This window comes from Mesoplodon densirostris, chromosome 8, assembly GCF_025265405.1.
Source record: "Mesoplodon densirostris isolate mMesDen1 chromosome 8, mMesDen1 primary haplotype, whole genome shotgun sequence".
In the NCBI taxonomy this organism is placed as follows: domain Eukaryota; kingdom Metazoa; phylum Chordata; class Mammalia; order Artiodactyla; family Ziphiidae; genus Mesoplodon; species Mesoplodon densirostris.
Window position 1 is genome coordinate 72,139,092 of NC_082668.1, and position 18,076 is coordinate 72,157,167.

The 18,076-nt window shown below is 40.9% G+C and overlaps 1 protein-coding gene across 1 annotated transcript in view; it reads right to left on the minus strand.

Annotated features, from left to right (window-relative positions):
- Positions 1 to 18,076, minus strand: part of NEB (nebulin) — a 227,823-nt gene that overhangs the window by 120,029 nt on the left and 89,718 nt on the right. Inside the window, exons 48-54 of the mRNA XM_060105956.1 lie at positions 13,498 to 13,809; positions 12,842 to 13,045; positions 12,467 to 12,571; positions 12,272 to 12,379; positions 2,785 to 3,096; positions 2,292 to 2,495; positions 1,702 to 1,806 (exon numbers count right to left, since the gene is read on the minus strand). Of these exons, the coding sequence (XP_059961939.1) occupies positions 1,702 to 1,806; positions 2,292 to 2,495; positions 2,785 to 3,096; positions 12,272 to 12,379; positions 12,467 to 12,571; positions 12,842 to 13,045; positions 13,498 to 13,809 (1,350 nt within the window). The remainder of the gene's footprint in view (positions 1 to 1,701; positions 1,807 to 2,291; positions 2,496 to 2,784; positions 3,097 to 12,271; positions 12,380 to 12,466; positions 12,572 to 12,841; positions 13,046 to 13,497; positions 13,810 to 18,076) is intronic.

Sequence of the window (18,076 nt, forward strand, 5' to 3'; positions counted from 1 at the left end):
CAGGTTAGGCAATAGGTTCAGGCATTCTTCCTGGGCCTCTTCAAACCAAGGGCAACATACAACATCTCTGAGCTTTTGCAGCAAAGACAGAGTTGACAGTTCCAGAAATGCTGAGTGGCTAGTTACAGGGACCCTTTGTCTCTTAAAATATCTGTTCATATAGCACACGCTTTCCTGTAACACTATGGGACCTATAGTGCAGGTTTAGTTGAAAATTCACTTATTTTTGATTTGAGAGTGGGACTTGACAATTTTAGTTTGGGGTGGCAATTAAGAGCTAGTTATATAAGCATTAAAATTACAGTCTGCACCCCTGAAAAATAAAATGACTTAAGGTGGTGGCTAATCAATTTAAATTCTCTCAGCTATATTAAGCAGAAGAGTAACATGCTATTGATTTATGCTGTCAAAGAAACAATATTTTCCTTGCTGGTAGCACAAAGCTGGAAGAAATAACTAATACATCATCTGACAGAATCTTAGAGTCACAAAAATCTCCACAGACTTAAACCAATAGGCTCATTCTAAGAAAAAAATGCAGAGAGATAAATGTCAATCTTTGAACTGAGATTTAAGTTGCCAAATGTATAAATACAAGATAGAGGAAACCTAGTTTAAGCCCATGTAAGTTGTCTTAGGGTTTTGGTTGACCCCAAGTCCCACGCACACCAGCAGTGACATAGCCCCAAGGAGCCCCAAGGCACAGAGTGCAGAAATGGAGGGTAAATGTCCAGAAGAGGAAGTGCAATGTCGACTGTACGCTACACTAGTCATTCCTCACTCGCAGGATTTTGTTTGGTTCTGAGAGTCACATTCTAGCAGGGATGTCATGTGAGGAATGCCCAGGAGCTTGGGATGTTTGGATTATAAAGAGAACCTGGGGTGAAGTGGTAGCGGAGGCACATAGTGCCTATGGAGTTTGCACAGTTTGGTTCTGCATGGTCTTGGAGGATTATGTGGGTCTACAGAGAGAAACCATTGACCCAATACATGAGAACCATCTTCTAAAGGTACTCTCCAGAACAAATAGGTTGATTTATGAGATTTATAAGCACCTCGTCACTGAGAACACTTAAGCAAAGCAGGATGACGACTTATTGGGCGGGGACTCCTGCACTAGAGGAGACTGACCTCTCAGCCTAAACATCTGTGCTTCTGATATGGGGGCACACGGCTCTATGCTCACAGAAAGTGAACAGGAAATGGGCTTGCTAATATATTTATATATTGACAGATCCTCTCTGTCTGTCTGTTGCTCAGCATTATTTGATTGTACTGTGATTTTAATCCTTGACTTAAATCTTGTACATTAAAAATCTTAAATTTTGACCCTAAAGTACAATTTAGGAAAAATAAGTCATATGTGCAAAATACATTTAGCACAGCCATGTAGCATAAGGAGGAGATAAACGTATTTTGGTCTATTGCTAATTTCTTAAATTAATAAAAGAGGAAGGTCTAGTTAATCTTCTGGTTGCTGCTTAAATCATTCATTCTTAAAATTTGCACTTCCGAAATGATAAATATGTGTTACTTGAAGACTGATGTTTAGGTAAGCGAGAAATGAAAGAGTTGGTATTCACACGGAGCAAGAAAAGACATTCTTTACAAAGCTGTCATTTAGCATTACATCACCATGGAATGGATTAACTGAAATATGAAACACCATGCAAATGTCATAGAATTAGCATCTGCTCCCACCTCACTGTAGTTGATTTGGTTCTTTCTTGCCAGCGTAATTTCTGGTGTGTCTGGTGTGATGTGGATCTGGGTCTTGTCTTTGTCCCAGGCTTCTGTGTATAAACGCTAGCAAGGAAAATATAAAATGTCATCAGGAAAAAACTTCAGTGTACTGTTAATCGAAACTTCAAGGCCACAAGAACTTTATAAAGAGAAATAACAAAAGGTTAACGTATTTTATACACATTATGTATTTTACACATATCTTCAAGTAAAGTAAGCAGTTCATAGTAGAACAGATATGTATGAGTGCCTTCTGACACTCTGAATTGTATGTTAACAAAAGGAAATTTAGAATATCTTTTATGCAGAGATGATTTTCCATAAATATGTACCATTTTATCAAAACCATGAAATAACTACTGAAGTAAATGTTAAAATATAAATGACATAGACATTAGGTAGACAGATATGGATAGATATAGATAGATAGACCGACTGATATCTTTTGTTGCTCACTGCTCTATTTCTTTCCTCTCCTGATCATGCTTCTTTTCCTTTGGTTTAGCTTTAGGAGTCCTACCTTGGTTCTCTGAACTCTGAAGCCTCACCTTGTTCATAGTGATGGCGTTGTTCTTGGCCAACACTTGTTCCAGAGAATCAGTCACACTGGTAAACCTGAATTTGTCTGGAGGCTGGCGATAGATTTTATCACTCAAAATTTCAGTTGCCTTTTTGCAGTTTTCCACATCCAAAGAGCCAATGGGAACCCAACCGATGCCTCTCAGCCATTGGAGATCTGACTTGTACATATTCTGTTGATACAAATAGCCAATAAATATTTATCTCTGGTTTGGGAAAACATTTTCACCAAAAGGATATGAAATAAAGTAAGAACACTCTTGAAAACGTAGTTTGGTGGACAGGCAGGGTATCAGACAATATTCCTTTTCGGTCTGGAGGGTTTGACATTTAACACTCACAGGAAAAGAAGAAATGTCATGCCCCACTTGCAGGGGCTGGTGAGTTTGGTGCCACTTATCCAAGGGGTGTTAATTCACTGATTTCCCACCTTTGCACGTCATCATGATCCTCAGTACTCACGTCGCTCTGGAGGTCATAGGCGTGCCGAGCGTGCATGACATCACTCTGGTCAGGCAGGCAGGTCCACTGGTGCAGGTAGTTCTTGTAGTCTATGTCACTGACCAAAGTCTGGCACTTCTTGGCCTGCACCACCCCCAGCATGTCCACTGGGCTGCTGAACTTGGTCTTCCACTTCTCAAAGTCCTTCTTGTACTCCCGGTCACTCTGGATCTTGGCCACATGCATGGACCACATCATCTTGGGGTCGTCATGTATCGCTCGGGCACCAATGTGATGGCCAAGCTGCTTACGATAATCTTCTTTGTATTTGAACTAGAAGAAGAAAAATACTGATAGTCACCTAGTATAACTTTTAGTATAAAATGATTAGTAGGCTCAGATTTTCCTATTCATTAAAAACATGTTTCCCCCCGAATATATAAATAATATGTGAGACTGCATCTTGTAAACCATTTAGAAAATAAAGCTTGTATATGTATACAAAAAAGAAAATAGGCCCCTGCGCCTGACCAGACCCCACGTTGCCCTGCACTCAGCCATCGTGTGCCCTCGTGTGTTCGGCCTCTGCAGGGCCCTGGGTGCTGCTCCAGAGGGGGTGTGGCAGTCAGCATGTCACCACTGGGTGGCCTTGTGCATGCACGGTCAGGCCCCGGGGAGCACAGGTTAAAGATGAAGGAACTGGGCCTCCCTGGTGGCGCAAGTGGTTAAGAGTCCGCCTGCCGATGCAGGGGATACGGGTTCGTGCCCCGGTCTGGGAGGATCCCATATGCCGCGGAGCGGCTGGGCCCGTGAGCCATGGCCGCTGGGCCTGCGCATCCAGAGCCTGTGCTCCGCAACGGGAGAGGCCACAACAGTGAGAGGCCCACATACCGCAAAAAGAAAAAAAAAAAAAAAAAAAAAAAAAAGATGAAGGAACTAAGACACAGAAAAGTGAACTCATATATTCGGAAGCTCTCTGTTTGAAGATTACACAAGCTTTGTTGTCACCAGATTGCAAATAAACTTATTTTAAAAATAAATGAGGGAAGATATTCAAGATGGTGGAGGATTAAGATGTGGAGATCACCTTCCTCCCCACAAATACAACAGAAATGAATCTACATGTGCAACAACTCCCACAGAACACCTTCTGAACGCTGGCAGAAGACCTCAGACGTCCCCAAAGGCAAGAAACTCCCCACGTAGTTGGGTAGGGCAAAAGAAAAAAGAAAAAACAGAGACAAAAGAATAGGGACGGGACCTGCACGTCTGGGAGGGAGCTGTGAAGGAGAAAAAGTTTCCACAAACCAGGAAACCCCTTCACTGGTGGAGACGGGGGGTGGCGCGAGGGAAGCTCTGGCGCCACGGAGGAGAGCACAGCAACAGGGGTGCAGAGGGCAAAGCAGAGAGATTCCCGCACAGAGGATCAGTGCTGACAAGCACTCACCAGACTGAGAGGCTTGTCTGCTAACCCTCCGGGGCGGGTGGGGGCTGGGAGCTGAAGCTTCGGCTTCGGAGGTCAGATCTCAGGGAGAGGACTGGGGTTGGCTGCGTGAACGGAGCCTGAAGGGGGCTAGTGCGCTACAGCTAGCTGGGAGGGAGTCCCGTAAAAAATCTGGACCTGCCTAAGAGGCAAGAGACCACTGTTTCGGGATGCGCGAGGTACGGGAATTCAGAGCACCGCCTAAACGAGCTCCAAAGACAGGCACGAGCCGTGGCTATCAGCGCGGACACCAGAAGATGCGCATGAAATGCTAAGGATGCTGCTGCAGCCACCAAGAACCTGTGTGCAAGCACAGGTCACTATCCACACCTCCCCACCGGGAGCCTTTGCAGCCCGCCACTGCCAGGGTCCTGTGATCCAGGGACAACTTCCCCGGGAGAACACACGGCACGCCTCAGACTACTGCCACGTTACACTGCCCTCTGCCGCCACAGGCTCGGCCCGCATCCGTACCCCTCCCCCCACCCCGGCCTGAGTGAGCCAAAGCACCCTGATCAGCTGCTACTTTAACTCCGTCCTGTATGAGCAAAGAACAGACGCCCTCAGGCAACCTACACACAGAGGCAGGGCCAAATCCAAAGCTGAACCCCAGGAGCTGTGCTAACAAAGAAGAGAAAGGGAAATCTCTCCCAGCAGGCTCAGGAGCAGTGGATTAAATCTCCACAATTAACTTGATGTACCCTGCATCTCTGGAATACCTGAATAGACAAAGAATCACCCCAAAATTGAGGCGGTAGACTTCGGGAGCAATGATATATACTTTTTTTTCCTTTTTCTCTTTTTGTGTGTATGTGTATGCTTCTTTGTGTGATTTTGTCTGTAGAGCGTTACTTTTACCATTTGTCCTAGGGTTCTGTCTATCCGTTTTTTTTTTGTTTGTTTTTAGTGCTTGTTATAATGGTGGATTTGTTTTTTGGTTTGGTTGCTCTCTTTTTTCTTTCTTTCTTTATTACTTTTTAATTTTTATTTTATTTTATTTATTTATTTATTTTTTGCGGTACATGGGCCTCTCACTGTTGTGGCCTCTCCCACTGCGGAGCACAGGCTCCGGACGCACAGGCTCAGCGGCCATGGCTTACGGGCCTAGCTGCTCTGTGGCATGTGGGATCTTCCTGGACCGGGGCACGAACCCGTGTCCCCGACATCGGCAGGTGGACTCTTAACCACTGCGCCACCAGGGAAGCCCCTATTTTTTATTTTAATAACTTTCTTCACTTTTCTTTCTTTGTCCCTTTTCTTCTGAGCCATGTGGCTGAAAGGGCCTTGGTGCTCTGGCCAGGTGTCAGGCCTGTGCCTCTGAGGTGGGAGAGGCGAGTTCAGGACATTGGTCCACCAGAGACCTCCTGACTCCAGGTAATATCAAGTGGCAAAAGCTCTCCCAGAGATCTCCATGTCAACGCTAAGACCCACCTCCACGCAACGACCAGCAAGCTACGATGCTGGACACACTATGCCAAACAACTAGCAAGACAGGAACACAACCCCACCCATTAGCAGAGAGGCTGCCTAAAATCATAATAACGTCACAGACACCCCAAAACACACCACCAGACACAGCCCTGCCCACCAGAAAGACAAGACCCAGCCTCATCCACCAGAGCACAGGCACTAGTCCCCTCCACCAGGAAGCCTACACAACCCACTGAACCAAACTTAGTCACTGGGGGCAGACACCAAAAACAACAGGTACTACAAACCTGAAGCCTGTGAAAAGGAGACCCCAAACACAGTAAGTTAAGCAAAATGACAAGACAGAGAAACAGACAAAAGATAAAGGAGCAAGGCAAAAACCCAGCAGACCAAACAAATGAAGAGGAAATAGGCAGTCTGCCTGAAAAAGAATGCAGAGTAATGATAGGAAAGATGATCCAAAATCTTGGAAACAGAATGGAGAAAATACAAGAAAAATTTAACAAGGACCTAGAAGAACAAAGGAGCAAACAAACAACAATGAATAACACAAAAAATGACATTAAAAATTCTCTAAAAGGAATCTATAGCAGAATAACTGACGTAGGAGAACGGATAAGTGACCTGGAAGATAAAAGAATGGAAATAACTACTGCAGAGCAGAATAAAGAAAAAAGAATGAAAAGAATTGAGGACAGTCTCAGAGACCTCTGGGACAACATTTAATGCACCAACATTCGAATTATAGGATCGCAGAAGAAAGAGACTGAGAAAATATTTGAAGAGATTATAGTTGAAAAATTCCCTAATATGGGAAAGGAAATACTTAATCAAGTCCAGGAAGCACAGAGAGTCCCATACAGGATAAATCCAAGTAGAAACATCCCAAGACACATATTAATCAAATTATCAAAAATTAAATACGAAGAAAAAATATTAAAAGCAGCAATGGAAAAGCAACAAATTACATACAGAGGAATCTCCATAAAGTTAACAGCTGATCTGTCCGCAGAAACTCTGCAAGCCAGAAAGGAGTGGCAGGACATTATTAAAGTGATGAAAGGGAAAAAAGTACAACCAAGATTACTCTACCCAGGAAGGATTTCATTCAGATTTGACGGAGAAATTAAAACCTTTACAGACAAGCAAAAACTAAGAGAATTCAGCATCACCGAACCAGCTTTACAACAAATGCTAAAGGAAATTCTCTAGGCAGGAAACACAAGAGAAGGAAAAGACCTACAATAACAAACCCAAAATAACTAAGAAAATGGTAATAGGAAGATACATATCGATAATTACCTTAGATGTAAATGGATTAAATGCTCCAACCAAAAGACACAGACTGGCTGAATGGATACAAAAACAAGACCCATATATATGCTATCTACAAGAGACCCACTTCAGACCTAAGGACACATACAGACTGAAAGTGAGGGGATACAAAAAAATATTCCATGCAAATGGAAATCTAAAGAAAGCTGGAGTAGCAATTCTCATATCAGACAAAATAGATTTTAAAATAAAGACTATTACAAGAGACAAAGAAGGACACTACATAATGATCAAGGGATCAATCCAAGAAGAAGATATAACAATTGTAAATATTTATGCACACAATATAGGAGCACTTCAACACATAAGGCAAATGCTAACAGCCATAAAAGGGGAAACTAACAGTAACACAATCATAGTAGGGGACTTTAATACCCCACTTTCACCAATGGACATATCATCCAAAATGCAAATAAATAAGGAAACACAAACTTTAAATGACACATTAAAAAAGATGGACTTAATTGATATTTATAGGACATTCCATCCCAAAACAACAGAATACACTTTCTTCTCAAGTGCTCATGGAACATTCTCCAGGATAGATCATATCTTGGGTCACAAGTCAAACCATGGTAAATTTAAGAAAATTGAATTCATATCAAGTATCTCTTCCAACCACAATGCTATGAGACTAGATATCAATTACAGGAAAAATTCTGTAAAAAATACAAACACATGGAAACTAAACAATACAGTTCTTAATAACTAAGAGATAACTGAAGAAATCAAAGAGGGAAATCAAAAAATACCTAGAAATAAATGACAATGAAAATAAGATGACCCAAAACCTATGGGATGCAGCAAAAGAAGTTTTAAGAAGGAAGTTTATAGCAATACAATCCTACCTCAAGAAACAAGAAACATCTCAAATAAACAACCTAACCTTACACCTAAAGCAATTAGAGAAAGAAGAACAAAAAAACCCCTAAAGTTAGCAGAAGGAAATAAATCATAAAGATCAGATCACAATTAATGGAAAAAGAAATGAAGGAAATGAGCAAAGATCAACAAAACTAAAAGCTGGTTCTTTGAGAAGGTATACAAAATTGATAAACCATTAGCCAGACTCATCAATAAAAAAAGGGAGAAGACTCAAATCAATAGAATTAGAAATGAAAAAGGAGAAGTAACAACTGATACTGCAGAAATGCCAAGGATCATGAGAGACTACTACAAGCAACTCTATGCCAATAAAATGGACAACCTGGAAGAAATGGACAAATTCTTAGAAAAGCACAGACTTCCGAGACTGAACCTGCAAAAAAAGAAAAAAGAAAAAGAAAATATAAACAGACCAATCACAAGCACTGAAATTGAGACTGTGATTAAAAATCTTCCAACAAACAAAAGCCCAGGACCAGATGGCTTCACAGGCAAATTCTATCAAACATTTAGAGAAGAGCTAACATCAATCCTTCTCAAACTCTTCCAAAATATAGCAGAGGGAGGAACACTCCCAAACTCATTGTATGAGGCCACCAACACCCTGATACCTAAACCAGAAAAACATGTCACAAAAAAGAAAACTACAGGCCAATATCACTGATGAACATAGATGCAGAAATCCTCAACAAAATACTAGCAAAGAGAATCCAACAGCACATTAAAAGTCTCATACACCACGATCAAGTGGGGTTTATCCCAGGAATGAAAGGATTCTTCAATATATGCAAATCAATAGGATACAGCATATTAACAAGTTGAAGGATAAAAACCACAGGATCATCTCAAATAGATGCAAAAAAGCTTTTGACAAAATTCAACACCAATTTACCAAAAAAAACTCTCCAGAAAGTTGGCAAACAGGAAACTTACCTCAACATAATTAAGCCCATATATGACAAACCCACTGCCAACATCATTCTCAATGGTGAAAAACTGAAATCATTTCCACTGAGATCAGGAACAAGACAAGGTTGCCCACTCTCACCACTATTATTCCACATAGTTTTGGAAGTTTTAGCCATAGCAATCAGAGAAGAAAAGGAAATAAAAGGAATGCAAATCAGAAAAGAAGAAGTAAAGCTTTCACTGTTTCCAGATGACATGATACTATACATAGAGAATCCTAAAGATGCTACCAGAAAACTACTAGAGCTAATCAATGAATTTGGTAAAGTAGCAGGATACAAAACTAACACACAGAAATCCCTTGCATTCCTATACACTAATGATGAAAAATCTGAAAGAGAAATTAAGGAAACACTCCCATTTACCACTGCAACAAAAAGAATAAAATACCTAGAAATAAACTTACCTAAGGAAACAAAAGACCTGTATGCAGAAAACTATAAGACACTGATGAAAGAAATTAAAGATACAAACAGATGGAGAGATATACCATGTTCTTGGATTGGAAGAATCAACATTATGAAAATGATTATACTACCCAAAGCGATCTACAGATTCAGTGCAATCCCTATCAAACTACCAATGGCATTTTTCACAGAACTGGAACAAAACGTTTCACAATTTCTATGGAAAGACAAAAGACCTCGAATAGCTGAAGCAATCTTGAGAAAGAAAAAGGGTCCTGGAGGAATCAGGCTCCTGGACTTCAGGGTACACTACAAAGCTACAGTAAGTAAGACAGTATGGTACTGGCACAAAAACAGAAATATAGATCAATGGAAAAGGATAGAAAGCCCAGAGATAAACCCACGCACATATGGTCACCTTTTCTTTGATAAAGGAGGTAAGAATATACAATGCAGAAAAAAGACAACATCTTCAATAAGTGGTGCTGGTAAAACTGGACAGTTACATGGAAAAGAATGAAATTAGAACACTCCCTAACACCATACACAAAAATAAATTCAAAATGGATTAAAGACCTAAATGTAAGTCCAAACACTATAAAACTCTTAGAGGAAAACATAGGCAGAACACTCTATGACATAAATCACAGCAAGATCCTTTTTGACCCACCTCTTAGAGAAATGGAAATAAAAACAAAAATAAACAAATGGGGGCTTCCCTGGTGGCGCAGTGGTTGAGAGTCTGCCTGCTGATGCAGGGGACACGGGTTCGTGCCCTAGTCCGGGAAGATCCCACATGCCGCAGAGCGGCTGGGCCCATGAGCCATGGCCGCTGAGCCTGTGCATCTGGAGCCTGTGCTCCACAACGGGAGAGGCCACAACAGTGAGAGGCCCGCGTACTGCTAAAAAAATAAAATAAAATAAATTAAAAAAATAAAAAAATAAACAAATGGGACCTAATGAAACTTAAAAGCTTTGGCATAGCAAAGGAAACAATAAACAAGACGAAACGACAACCCTCAGAATGGGAGAAAATATTTGCAAATGAAGCAACTGACAAAGGATTAATCTACAAAATTTACAAGCAGCTCAGCCAGCTCAATATCAAAAAAACAAACAACCCAATCCAAAAATGGGCAGAAGACGTAAATAGATATTTCTACAAAGAAGGTATACAGATTGCCAACAAATACATGAAAGGATGCTCAATATCACTAATCATTAGAGAAATGCAAATCAAAACTACAATGAGGTATCACCTCACACCAGTCAGAATGGCCATCATCAAAAAAATCTACAAACAATAAATGTGGAGAGGGTGTGGAAAAAAGGGAACCCTCTTGCACTGTTGCTGGGAATGTAAATTGATACAGCCACTATGGAGAACAGTATGGAGGTTCCTTAAAAAACTACAAATACAACTACCATACGACCCAGCAATCCCACTACTGGGCATATACCTTAAGAGAACCATAATTTAAAAAGAGGCATGTACCACAATGTTCATTACAGCTCCATTTACAATAGCCAGGACATGGAAGCAACCTAAGTGTCCATCGAGAGATGAATGGATAAAGAAGATGTGGCACATATATACAATGGAATATTACTCAGCCATACAAAGAAATGAAATTGAGTTATTTGTAGTGAGGTGGATGGACCTAGAGTAGGTCATACAGAGTGAAGTGAGTCAGAAAAACAAATACCATATGCTAACACACATATATGGAATGTAAAAAAAAAAAAGTGGTTATGAAGAACCTAGGGGCAGGATAGGAATAAAGACGCAGACGTAGAAAATGGACTTGGGGACACGGGGAGGGGAAGGGTAAGCTGGGACAAAGTGAGAGAGTAGCATTGACATATTTACACTACCAAATGCAAAACCGATAGCTTGTGGGAAGCAGCTGCATAGCACAGGGAGATCAGCTCAATGCTTTGTGACCACCTAGAGGGGTGCGATAGGTAGGGTGGAAGGGAGATGCAAGAGGGAGGAGATATGGCAATATATGTATATGTATAGTTGATTCACTTTGTTATAAAGCAGAAAGTAAAACACCATTGTAAAGCAATTAGACTCCAATAAAGATGTTAAAAAAGTAAATAAATAAAAAGCAAAAAAAAGGAAATAAAAACTAAGACATTATTCTGCCATTCAGTGATAACTGCTGAAGAAAATGGCTTTTTGTGTGTGTGTGTCAGAAAGAGAGAGAGAGAGAGAGAATAAAATTAGGAATCATAGTGTATATGGGTTTGTGCCTGCTCCTTTCAGTTATTATATAAGCATTTTCCTGTGTCATTATATGTTACCTACAAACATGAATTTTAATGACAGCAGGTATTCCATTATATTGGTATATATTAATACTTTTAACCATTCTGTGATCGTTGAACGTTTATTTTTAAAGTATGACAGTTACTTCCCATATTTTGGATATAAAGGGAAAATATGCTTTTGACTTCATAGACAAAAGAAATAGAAGGACAAACATTTCTAGAAATGTGAGCAAACCCATATTTTGAAATAAGTAAATATCTGCAGCCAATCACAGGATGCAGAGATAAACACATGGTGAGCGTGGATGGTTGGACTTTAAACAGAATAATGTGTCCCATTCCTTCAGCCCTTGTAGGTTCATTGGTTTACAGGGAAAGAATGGGCTGGGCTTGGAAGGGATCCTATGATGAGCTCAATTGTATATAAGTACACATGATGTGGAAAAGCCAAAAGGCTGTGTGAGCTATAGTCAAGTAGCCAGTGCTTTTGTTCAGCAGGGAATAGACAGTATTTTAAAATGCATGTTGCTGTGGACTCAGTCATACCTAGAAGTTAACTTTTATGTTGAGAGTTTTATTACCATTATTTTAAACTATTTACTTACAAAAAACTGTTAGCTAGAACCTTAACTTCATAGCTTACTTGCTCTACTACATATCTTTAAGAGAGAAAGAAATCTTTGAGCCAAAGCTGAGCAAAGAACTCTACAGGTGCACTTACTTCACTTGCAATGTCTCTGGAGGCCTTGGCCGCCCTGATGGGAATGGCATCTATCCGCATATCATAGCCTTTCTTCTTGGTTTCTTCTAGGCCAAGTTTATAGTGTTTCTGAAATAGACATAAATCATCGTAAGCTTGATCTATAAAGTGCAGTGCAAGAAAAAATATATCATGCACCATGAATATATTGCTTACCTCACTGAAATTTATTTGGTTTTGTTTAGCTTGTAAAACTTCAGGGGTGTCTGGCATAATGTGGACAGTGGTTTTATCTTTATCCCAAGCTTCTGTATAGAGATGCTGAAAGAAACAAAAAAAGGATGTGAGTAGTATAGGCCCGTGATGAATCTGGTTCTTAATGAGGGTAAATAGAGTCTGCTCTGTGCGTCAGTACTTGTGACACCTTTACGTCTAGGTATCTCATATCAGTAAGAAGCACAACACTTAAAAACCACTTCAATACCAAGCAAAATAATTGAATGTGATTTTTCTTTTATCAAGACAGATTTCAGTGTTTACATATACAGATACAAAAATTGATACCCTGCTCAAGTAAAAAAAAGGACTTACGTGGTTCATGGTAATAGCGTTGTTTTTTGCCAAAACCATTGGGATGGAGTCCATAAGGATGGAAAATGTGAATTTATCTGGGTGCTGACGGTAAACGTGGTCACTCAAAATCTGGGTAGCTCTCTTGTTCCTCTCATTCTCAAGAGAGCCACTAGGTAACCAGCCAATGCCTTTGAGCCACTGAAGGTCGGCCTTGTACAAATTCTGAAATTGTAAGTGATAAACCACTAAACATAAGCATAATGATATGCCTTAAAGAAATAAAAAGTTGAATTATAATACATTATATTACATATATATTTCAATGCTTGAATTCTTGAGAAATTTAAACATTTTGCTATGTCTTGTGAATCCACAAAATATTCAGATTAGAAACCTATTTTGAAAAACATTTTAAACAGAACATAAAGAACGACCCAACTCTACTAGATCAATAATCTAGAGGTTTCCATCAAAGCAATCAGTGCTTTGCTGATTCTTTCTTTTTGGAAATAATGATGCTCTCAGATGTCTGTGTGACGGGATAGAGAGTGGGCATTAGTCCAGGGAGGTAGAAATCAGTTGTATAAACTCAACTCCCCTCATTTTGGGGGAAATTTTATATTTAGGAAATTAGACATGGTGTTTTGTTGGCCAAAGGAAAATCTTATACTCACATCACTCTGGAGGTCATAGGCTTGTCGAGCATGGGTGACGTCACTCTGGTCAGGCAGGCAGGTCCATTGGTGCAGGTAGTTCTTGTAGTCTATGTCACTGACCAACGTCTGGCACTTCTTGGCCAGCACCACCCCCAGCATGTCCACTGGGCTGCTGAACTTGGTCTTCCACTTCTCAAAGTCCTTCTTGTACTCCCGGTCACTCTGGATCTTGGCCACATGCATGGACCACATCATCTTAGGGTCATCTTTCACATCCCGGGCTCCAACGTGATGGCCAAGCTGCTTGCGGTAACCAACTTTGTATTTGTACTGAGATGAAAATGCACAAATTAGATTTTTATTATAAGCCCATAGAGGTCACAAGCCTGTACAAAATCATCTTGCTTATATCACTGTTGTACGTTGACTTTTGCTACTAAGCACTAACTCAAGGCAATATCCCACCTTTCCCCTAGAAGCTTATAGAGGTAATAAAATAGATGGAATTCATCTAATTGTAGTGTACACCCCAAATCACCTATGGCCTGGTAACAAGGAATAGTTCCGGGGGCAGCAAATGCACACAGTGGAGAGGCCATGTGGACCAAGGGACTGGGAGAAGTGGGTTAGGCACTAAAAGTACATCAGAAAAGAGATGCACCTGGGGACAAGATGTGTTTAATAAGTAGTAAAATGAGTGCCTGGTTCCTTTGAGGATGAAGTCAAGGTCAAGGACTACTTGCAGTAGCAACAGAAGAGAATTTCCTGTTTCATCATGGATTCAGGCATTCAGTGGTGGTGGCAAATTTTGGCATCATTTTGGAAACTGGTTATACTAGGGAAGCTGACCTAGCAGCCCAGTTGCTTAGAGCATGCTCCTAATAAAGTCATGGGTTCTCATCTCTCATGGACCAACAGTGTTGTTATTATTCCATGTCCAAAGACATTGTCCTAGAATCCGAGCCAATTATCCAAAATACATGCTTCTAGTCTCAAAGATAACTGAGTGAGAAAGGATAAACGAGTCAGCAGAGGCAATATAGTACAGTGGGAAGGAATGAGGTTGCCCAGAGTTTCAACTCCATCACCTACTAAGAGTTTGATTTTAGACAAGTTGCTTAAGCAACCCATAAAACAGGGATAATCACAATCTTACATCCTAGGGTAATTATGAAAAATAAGTGACATAATGCATATAACATTCTTAGCACAGATTTCTCAACACTTCTTGGTTATTATTATTTTGTTATATATTATTATTGGCATAAATCCATTTGTAGAAAAGGTACAACATACGTAAACTAAAGTGAGTCACTAATATGATCCTCCAAAATAAAGGGCAGCGTATTACCATATTCCCAAATAGTGGGTCTTGATTTTTAGAGCAGTGGTCTGTTCCTCAAGAATTCCCTGAGGTACCAGGAAAGGATGATGGTTTTATTCTGGGAGTTACAAGCCACAAGCCAGGAGCTAGTGTTAAGGGTGCAAGTTTGGGCTAGTCTGGCACTGATCAACTGCCTTCTTTTCATGATCTTACAAGGGTGAAGTGTAATGGCAAGTGTCATATGCATTTTTTGAATACTGGATATTAAAATGCTATATAAAGCTAGGCCCTGAATCTCACGGGGAGAACTTAAGTTTATGAGTCACACTTCCTATAAGCACTGTGGCAATTTTTTTTTTTTTTTTTTTTTCTTTTTGCAGTATGCGGGCCTCTCACTGTTGTGGCCTCTCCCGCTGCGGAGCACCGGCTCCGGACGCGCAGGCCCAGCGGCCATGGCTCACGGGCCCAGCCGCTCCGCGGCATATGGGATCCTCCCAGACCGGGGCACGAACCCGTATCCCCTGCATCGGCAGGCGGACTCTCAACCACTGCGCCACCAGGGAGGCCCACTGTGGCAATTTTTATATAAGCATCTCCAAGCCTGCAGCTACACTCTTAACGAATTCCACATGAATGGATCTTTCTCTATTCTTGGTGGATCAGCTTTCACTGAAGATACTGTGACTTAGTGGTTATAAAACTTTTTTGTAAACATCAAATTTTTCATTTCCCTCAAAACTAGGTTTTTGAAAAACCCTACATAAATACATCAGGATATATTTCCAAAGGGCCAGGGAAGTTCTTTTAGAAGACTTAGTTCAGTGAAAATGTCACCTCAGACTGACCACATACTAGGAGTAAAACTGACAACTCACATCACTGATGATGTCCCTGGAGGCCTTGGCTGCCACGATCGGGATGGCATCACTTCGCAAGTCATAGCCTTTCTTCTTTGCTTCTTCGTTGGCGAGTTTATACAGACTCTAAATTTGGGCAAAAAGAAAAAAAAATCAGTTACATGTTGACATTCATATCCAAAAATGACAGAGGACTAAAATAATTCACAAAGTTCTACACAGGTAGGTGCCTGTAATAATGTCACTTTTGAGAGTTCTAAGCTTTCTGCGGTTTTGGCTGAAGTTGAGACTTAAACATGATACCTATATGGAATATGGCACCTTTGTTTTTTTATTTTAAAACTTATGTTACATTAACTATATACAGATATTATTCATGGTTTTAAAACTTTTAGTTATAACAATGAATCAGTTTTGGAAAGAACTGGAAAAATTAAGCTGAAACTCATGGGCCGAAGGTGGCAAAATGTGGACAGGAGGGAAACTCATTTGATCCACATTTATTCTGCACCGACTATGTGCCATGACTGTGCTTGGTACTTGGGAAACAAAGATGAATATGAGGCCTCTCCCATCTTCAAGGTTTCTGGGAGAACTGATGGAAAGACTGATAACCTGCGGAACAAGCTGCCAAAAAGTCAGACCATGAAAGGTGCTTTAACCGTATTATTAAGAACGAACTCCATGGGACTTCCCTGGTGACGCAGTGGACAAGACTCCACGGTCCCAATGCAGGGGGCCTGGGTTTGATCCCTTGTCAGGGGACTAGATCCCACATGCATGGTGCAACTAAGAGTTTGCATGCCACAGCTGAGGAGCCTTAATGCTGCAACTAAGAAGCCGGAGAGCTGCAACTAAGGAGCCCAGGGGCCGCAACTGGGGAGCCTGACTGCCACAACTAAGGAGCCCACGAGCCACGGCTGGGGAGCCCACCTGTCACAACTAGGACCCCACGCAACCAAATAGATACATAAATAAATATTTTTTAAAAAGATTCAATGTTTAAAAAAAAAAAGAACGACGTCTAGGAAGGAGAAATTTATTCTGAATTGAAAATCAGGAAGTTTCCTCAGAGGGCATGACCTTGGCATTGGACCCTGAGTGATAAATATGGTTTCAATAGACTGAGATGGTGGTCAAGGGCAGAGGAACTTCCATGAATCAAAGTACGGGGGAGTGAAAGTGCAGGGGCATCAAGCGGGGTTGGGTGGGGGGAGTGTCAGAGGAAGTGGCAGGACAGGACTGACAAGAAACAGGAATCCAGCTATGAAGGCCTGGTGCTAAGATAACTTTGTCCTTAATTCTATAGGAAAAGGGAAACCAACAACAATCTTTGAGGAGGAGTGACATCGTCAAATTTGCATTCTATCTTCCTATGCTAAACGAGAAAGAAACATGATAGAACTGAACTAAGCTGATAGAGAAAAGTCAGAGAAAGCAGACCAGGCAGGTTAGGCAATCGGTTCAGGCATTCTTCCTGGGCCTCTTCAAACCAAGGGCAACATACAACATCTCTGAGCTTTTGCAGCAAAGACAGAGTTGACAGTTCCAGAAATGCTGAGTGGCTAGTTACAGGGACCCTTTGTCTCTTAAAATATCTGTTCATATAGCACACGCTTTCCTGTAACACTATGGGACCTATAGTGCAGGTTTAGTTGAAAATTCACTTATTTTTGATTTGAGAGTGGGACTTGACAATTTTAGTTTGGGGTGGCAATTAAGAGCTAGTTATATAAGCATTAAAATTACAGTCTGCACCCCTGAAAAATAAAATGACTTAAGGTGGTGGCTAATCAATTTAAATTCTCTCAGCTATATTAAGCAGAAGAGTAACATGCTATTGATTTATGCTGTCAAAGAAACAATATTTTCCTTGCTGGTAGCACAAAGCTGGAAGAAATAACTAATACATCATCTGACAGAATCTTAGAGTCACAAAAATCTCCACAGACTTAAACCAATAGGCTCATTCTAAGAAAAAAAATGCAGAGAGATAAATGTCAATCTTTGAACTGAGATTTAAGTTGCCAAATGTATAAATACAAGATAGAGGAAACCTAGTTTAAGCCCATGTAAGTTGTCTTAGGGTTTTGGTTGACCCCAAGTCCCACGCACACCAGCAGTGACATAGCCCCAAGGAGCCCCAAGGCACAGAGTGCAGAAATGGAGGGTAAATGTCCAGAAGAGGAAGTGCAATGTCGACTGTACGCTACACTAGTCATTCCTCACTCGCAGGATTTTGTTTGGTTCTGAGAGTCACATTCTAGCAGGGATGTCATGTGAGGAATGCCCAGGAGCTTGGGATGTTTGGATTATAAAGAGAACCTGGGGTGAAGTGGTAGCGGAGGCACATAGTGCCTATGGAGTTTGCACAGTTTGGTTCTGCATGGTCTTGGAGGATTATGTGGGTCTACAG